Source organism: Branchiostoma floridae, chromosome 3 (assembly GCF_000003815.2).
Source record: "Branchiostoma floridae strain S238N-H82 chromosome 3, Bfl_VNyyK, whole genome shotgun sequence".
Taxonomy (NCBI): Eukaryota; Metazoa; Chordata; class Leptocardii; order Amphioxiformes; family Branchiostomatidae; genus Branchiostoma; species Branchiostoma floridae.
This window is the reverse complement of record NC_049981.1, coordinates 17,524,721-17,531,842: the sequence shown is the minus strand read 5'-3', so window position 1 is coordinate 17,531,842 and position 7,122 is coordinate 17,524,721. Positions and strand designations below refer to the sequence as shown.

At 45.9% G+C, this 7,122-nt stretch overlaps 1 protein-coding gene across 1 annotated transcript in view; it reads left to right on the top strand.

Annotated features, from left to right (window-relative positions):
* Positions 1-6,249, top strand: part of LOC118412392 (serine-rich adhesin for platelets-like) — a 15,829-nt gene extending 9,580 nt beyond the window's left edge. Inside the window, exons 9-14 of the mRNA XM_035815221.1 lie at positions 103-236; positions 525-828; positions 1,102-1,230; positions 1,629-4,219; positions 5,132-5,329; positions 5,490-6,249. Coding sequence (XP_035671114.1) covers positions 103-236; positions 525-828; positions 1,102-1,230; positions 1,629-4,219; positions 5,132-5,329; positions 5,490-5,787 — 3,654 coding nt within the window. The 3' untranslated portion in view covers positions 5,788-6,249. The remainder of the gene's footprint in view (positions 1-102; positions 237-524; positions 829-1,101; positions 1,231-1,628; positions 4,220-5,131; positions 5,330-5,489) is intronic.
* The last annotated feature ends 873 nt before the right edge of the window (positions 6,250-7,122 follow it).

Sequence of the window (7,122 nt, the reverse complement as noted above, 5' to 3'; positions counted from 1 at the left end):
TAAAGGTCACCTTGAAAAAAAAATGCAGGCTACTACCACCTTGTTTCTGTTTAAACCCGATAGTTGCATACCGATAGTTGTAGACCTTGTTTTAATTTGTAGGCCGAGAAGAGGGGAATGGGTCTAAACCTGGGCAAACTCGTAGACCGCGCCATAGACCAGACTATGGAAGACTTCGAGACAGGTCCGCCCCCATCGCAGGAAGGACCTCTAGCGGAACAAACTGAAACTGAAAGGTAAGCGGGTGATAGATGAAACAGATAGACATAAACCCTGTTTACCTTGGGGTTATCAAATCAATTCAAATCGTTATCAATTTGGTTGCGTTTAGACTCGAATTGGGTATTCACACCTTAAGTGCATCGTTATGCGATAAGCATCAACCATTTCAGTTAACAACTAACATTTTTGGTCTATGAAACGGAAACTAGCTTTGCCTAATATCTCAACACCTTTGTTTTGTATCAAATTATCTATCAGTATGATTTTCTGTCATATGATAAGATGTGGGACAACTTTTTCAGCTTAGTAAGAGAGCCCCCTGCGGCTGACAAACAGGAGAAGCCGGCCACCAGGAAAACCGTAAAAATAAAGACTGGTATAAAAGGCTTGAAGAGATCGTTCAAGCAAAAAATGGCCAAGGACTTCGCACGCCTCCAGAGCGAGTTTCCCGGAGCAAAGCTGATCGACATGGATGAGATGGCGAGACAGCAAGAAGAGAAGACTAGACAGGCTGAGATGTTGAGGATACAGCTTCAAACAGACTTCCCCGGGGCGGACGTGTCTTTATGGGAGGAGGAGGAAGAAGAAGAGGATGACGAGATGGTGGTAGGTGTTAGCGTGAAAGTTCACCCGCGTTGGGTAATGATATTGTTAGAAATTAGAGATATATATAAGTATGACGTCCGCGAATCCGGATAAGGCGTATCTGGACATATTGAAATTCAGTTCCGAATTCGGACCGTTCATACCAGGGTTTGCGAATCAGGATTTACGAGGAATCAGGATATACATGTATTTGGAGACGCGAATCCTAGTATGGACGGTGTATAAGACGTGAAAAATAATTTCTTCGCGTCTTTTTGTCCTTTTGTCTCACAGAAGGAAGTTGAACTCCAGCAGGCGCTGTCCCTCTCACAAACCACCCTACTGCACATGCGCGCAGCTGAGATTGTTAGGGCTGTCATGGAAACCGTCTCCAAGGTGATAATACCACGGATGGTGAGCGAGGTGAGTTATGTTGTATGTAATTTTTTGTTATTGCTAGAACAGTCTTTCACATATGGTGACTTATTCAGTTAAGGGCCACAACACGGCTGTCTTTGATGCGGTAAAGTCATAGTAGGGTGCACAAGGGAGATACGGAAAACAAGTACGTTTTAGTTTAGAGTACAATCTACAGAATAACTGAAAAAAAAGTTCTTTAAACAATTTAGCGCCATCTTTGTACAGAGCTAGGCTGGCATACTTTGGGAGGGGAATAATAGAAATAGATCTCCCAAACTCAAGTTCATCTTTTACTGAAAACAATGAACAATGAATTGACTCGCGATCCATCTATCTCAGCGTCATCATGCCATATTATGGGCTGTAGACATTAATACTAGGTTATTTGTAATGCATTTCAGGACAAATTTAGGATCATTTCCAGCCAGACTGACTCAGATACGGACATTGCAAAGCAGACAGCACGAGAGTTTGTCCCGTGGGTGATCAAGGGTGTTCAGCGGGACCTCCGGGGGTCCGGGACCCGGGAACCCAGCATGTCGGACACGCGGGTCCTCAGCAAGGTGGCCAGTGACATGGTGGTCTCAGCTCTGGATAAGTTACAGACAGACGTCAGCACACACCGAGTCAGCCGAGCAGCAAGTCAGCTAGTGTCCTCTGTTATCGATGGGGTCAAGAAGGGGCTTTCCTCGGAGGACATGGAAGTAAGGAAATCCACGTCTGACAGTAGCCTTCTCAGTAAAACAGCACGTGACATCGCGACTGATGTGATTGACGGTGTGACGAAGGAGCTGACGGGACAGCGTGCAGATTTGTCCGCCATGTTCCCCACTAAGTCGTCCTCCGACACATACCTCCTCAGTCGCACGGCGAGTCGCGTTGTTTCGTCTGTGGCTAGCGCAGCTAAAAAACCTTCAAAAGTTCAGCTTGCCGTTTCTGAGTCTGGCTCCGTACGGCAGATGGCCACGCAGATCACGTCATGGGTTATCGATAGGGTGCGCCAGGACATGGCGGACGGGTCATCAGAGGCGTCCGCGGAGAGTTTCGACGATAGCTGTCTGGAGCGAGAATTACTCCGGACGATGCGTGCCGACTCCACGCCTGTGGAGGAACCCTACTCCAGACCGTTATCTCCGGAACCGTCCAGCGACGCCGAAATATCTCGGGCAGGATCCAAACAGAGCACCGTCTCAAAGATGCAAAAAACATCCACAAGCAAAATCACTTCGAGACGCGTTTCTAAGGAGTCAATCAGAGTCTCCGCCAGGGCGTCCTCTTCCCTGGGAGCAGTGCGGTCAACGTCATCATCCAGCCACAAAGTCAGACTTTTGGCGCCGACATCCCGGACAAGTCTCAAGACATCACCGGTAACATCAAAGGTACAGCCCTCCCCCCAAACATCCAAAACCACAGCGACGCCAACAAGAAAGCTGTCCAGAACCTCCAGAGAATCTGTTACCAGTCTCTCCAAGAAACCCAAATCTGACAGTGCCGTGCAGAAAACGTCAAAGGAACGGACGTCCACGTCTCTAAGCGGCCGCACCATGTCGCCCGACGCAGTGTCAACGGACAAACCAGCAAAGGCTGCTCCATCTAAGGAAGAAAAAAATTCTGCCAAGAAACTTGCGTCAACAACGCAAGCTTCTTTAGAACATAAAGAACCTGTCAAAACAACTTCTTTACCACCGGAGCAGACGACCTTCAAGGCTTCTCCGAAGTCATCGGCTTCTTTGGACAAACAGCCGTCGACAAAGTCACAGAAGAGCAAGGGATTCGGAAAGACTTCCAGTGAGTCTAATGGGTCGGCAAGAAGGCCTTCTATATCTGCTCCTCGTTTAAACGCCAGGCGGTCTAGTTCGAAAAATGTCCAAGAAACAACTTCTTCGCGTAGTAAGTCGAGTGGAGGAGTCGTAGTGCGCAGTGGGCCGTCATTGCCAGGAGCAGATGTTAAGGAAACACAGGAAGGAGCGGAGTCAACAGATTCGGATAACAGAGTTGTAAAGACGGCACCGTCGACTCCAGTTCCCGAAGACGATTCCCAGCTGGCCGTGGATGCCGCGATGCCGTCGTCACTGTCGGAAGGTAGCGTTAAAGCCAAGACGTCTAGATCTGTAAACAAAGTAGATTCCACTCAAAGCGCCTGGAGTGCGACACCTTCCAGAAAGACGCCGTCACAATCTTCGTCTCTTACAAAATCACGTGACAAACAGTCAACTCTGATGTCACCGTCTGAAACAAAGGTTTCGCCAAGGAAGTCCAGGTCAAAAACCACGTCACAAACAGGCATTGTTACTTCACAACTGGGTTCAAGTTCGAGAACGCCATCCGTCGACAAACCGTCTTCCAGGTCCAGTATCAAGGCCAGTTCATCCAAATCAACGTCAGAAGTAACAGCAAAAACGTCATCCCGCTCAAGTGGTTCCGGTCTGCTGCAAAGGACCAGGTCGGGGGGAGTCAAGAGTACCGCTACGCCTACTGCGCAGACGAAGTCGGAGCTAGGTGTCCGCTTGAAAGCTTCACGATCAGGTGGTGGGAGCAAAGCGTCGTCAACTCAAGCTGGCAAAGCATCATCCACACAAGACGCTTCGAAACGGTCCTCCGACACATTATCTAAAAGTAAATCTTCGACCTCGAACGTAAAAACTTCACAATCAAAAAGCAAAGAAAGCATCAAAGATAAGACAGGAACTAGTGTTGAATCTGAAGCTCCCAAATTTGAGGAGATGGAAGGAGTTCTTGATGAAGATTTGCACCTTGATGAAGACGAGGAGAGAGACTTCGGAGGGGACAGCGAGGACCCTCCTGCCGAGGACATGCAGCTGTTGGGGGAAGGGGAGGAGATGAGCGACGTCGAAGACGAACAGGTGGTGACAGAGACGGAAAATGTCGTCATTAAAAAGAGGAGAGAGAGTCTTGTGGGCGCGTTGACTGAGGAGGAGCCAAAAGCAACTAGTGGATCCAAAGCGTCGATGAAAAGTTACCGAAGACACAGGTGAGATTGCTGGTTGGAAATGGTTTGTTGTGGATGTTACAGTTTGTGATTGATTCTACTGTAGTGGATGTCATTCGTAATATTTGTCACTTGATACTACTGACTGCTGTACCCTAAGACCTAATTAACTTTGCGATTAACTAATTTTTTTAGTAATATTTTTTGTGTACATTATATGCAATTATTGCCATAAAAACATCGCTTTTCTTTCATTAATGTAAGAGGAATATTTTTTATATACTGTAAATGCAGAAATGTTCGCGGTGGATTTATATTCGCGGTTTTCGCGTTGGCCATTTCACCGCGAATTTAAAACCACCGTGAACATTTTTCCAGGGCATTAAGATACTACAGTGCATGGTGCTACCGCGAAATTAAAACCACCGCGAAAAGTCATTTTTCCCGCTTCCGCGAAATTAAATCCCCGCGAACTTAAATCCATTTACAGTACTCAGGTGAGAATAAAATTTATCCTCATTATCATCATTTATGCAAAAAGATCAGGAGGACTAACGGTCCTAACGCTACGTTAACTTTATGTTCCACAATTTTGTAGCCTACTTTCAACAAATCACATACGGATGGTAACAAAGTTGAATGGAATTGAAGTAATGATAATATATGAATGTATGATAGTTCGAAGAATACAAATTGAGAACAACAGCAAAAAAACATGTTTTGAAATCTGCACATTTTGCTGAGATCCCGACTCATTACAAATCTTCCTCTATAATTTACCGGTGCCGGTATTTTGCCGATATGGATATGACGGCGTTTAAATTTTTTCGGATTAAAACTGTGCAAATGACCCTTCAAAATATACGCCTGGTGTCAAAACGTACCCCGTTGGCCATGGATTGTTTGAGGGAAATTGTACGAAATCCGCTGATCCAGTCACCCCTTCCCCACCAGTATCGCCGGGTCGTGTGCCACCATGGAGGCCGCCTCGGACCGGAGTGACCGGAGTGAGTTCGCCCCGCTGGCGCCCACCCTGCAGGGTCGTGCCGTAGAGCTAGATGACGACCTTGAGGAGAACCTGTCGGCCATCTCCGTCAAAGCCAGTTTCCAGGACAGGATGCAGGACGAGATAACACCCCGCAACTCTTTCAGGTGATTCTTACGTGTATTTATCAATAAATTATAAAGCTGACTCAGTTACTAAGTTAATTTCTCAACAAACCTGCTTTAAACACACAAAAAAAGACAAAATACCCATGTCAATATGTATAATTCAACGTTTGACTGAAACGATTCCCGTATTCTATTGTAGATGTCTACAGAGACCGGAGCTGTCCAACGCGCAGGGCCTAGAGAGAGAGGAATCCCTGAGGTCCCTCATTACGAAGCGGCGCATGTCCATGCCATCAGGGGCTACTCTCGCCTCTTTCCGCGCGCAAAACTCCTCAGAGGACGTCGTTCAGGTCAACACCATGTTTGACGTTGGCGAGTTTTCCCGAGGGGTTCGGCGGTACTCGGAAGTGCCGAAGTCCGTCGTCACTCCTGGGCCCGAGGTCGACTCTTCGACAAGCCTGGAAAAAATCCCCGAATCCAAGGAGAACAAGACTTAATGTCGACATGGGGAAATGGCGTTTGGGCGATCGTGCTGCGACTTTGCTGGGAGATAAATTTGATTCTCGTAACCTTTGATTTCACAATTATCGGAATACCATGCAAAATATTGAAGTATAACTGTAAAGACAGCAACACACATTGCAATGTTGGGAGATAAGTCACAAGCTTTAGGCCGCAGCGCGATCGTAACGAGGTCAACGTTCTAGTGGAGGAATGGGATTGTTACGAATCGGAGAATGATTAAGGGTATCATTTATGTGATGATGGTTGCACACAGTTCAGGTGTGCCCCATATTGTTGTTTATGTTTCCTTTGCAGTAGGAAAATGATATGTTTGATTCAGAATTCACTGCCATAAAATTGTTTTGCGATGCTTTTCATAGTTCCATTTTCAGTATTTAGTACGGATTTGCGGTTTTGCTAATAACAGCCCCACAAGTATTTGCATAAAAGAACTATATGCATGTCACAATCTTACAAGCATTTGGAAACTTTATGATGACCAATCCGTCATTTTCTTTTTGTTTTATTTTAGTACTATGAAAGCTGAATAAAGTTTTACAAACATTGCAGACTTGCTCTGGTATGTGTTTATTTGTTTAAACCTATTCAGAAGAATCACAAATTGGCTTGCAGGCTGCTTTTCATTGCGGTCACGATGGAAGAGTTAAGGGTCACACAAACAACAGAAACAGACAACAGAAACAGTTTTTTTATTACTACTGACGTTAACACTGTCTGAAAGGTTATTATTTTTTTTAAATCATCCTTTATTAAAAATCATTATTTTTTATTATTATAACGAGCATTTTTTTTCAATTTCAACTTCATTTTCCGTTTGAAGGCCTCTGTGCGCACAGACATACCCCCCACCCTCCAAGTTGCACAAAAGGCTCTGCCGAGCCATTTTGTCAATAGGGCTGCACTAGCAACCTCCATGGAGGATCTCCACAGAGCTGACCTCCATGGAGGTTGCTCGTGCAGCCCTCCAGCTCCACCGAGCGAGCTCTATGCGCTATGAATACAAACTCGTCACCTTCATCGATTTTTTACAACTACATTCTCTCGTAGAGGACAAACAACCGGGCTAAACTAGCAGCTTCAACAAATCGAGCTGCACGAATGCTCTATGGTGATATCGTAAATGACAAACATACACAGAACGGAGAGCAGAGCATTTGGCTCACGTCACGCACCCTAATCGGTGTTATGGCTCTATACGGAGATATTGTAAACATCAAACATACGAAGAGAGCGGATAGCTGAACGAGCAGCACTCGAACACGCGCTTTGAATGTAAACATTTGGTTCACGTCACCCAAAACAAATAG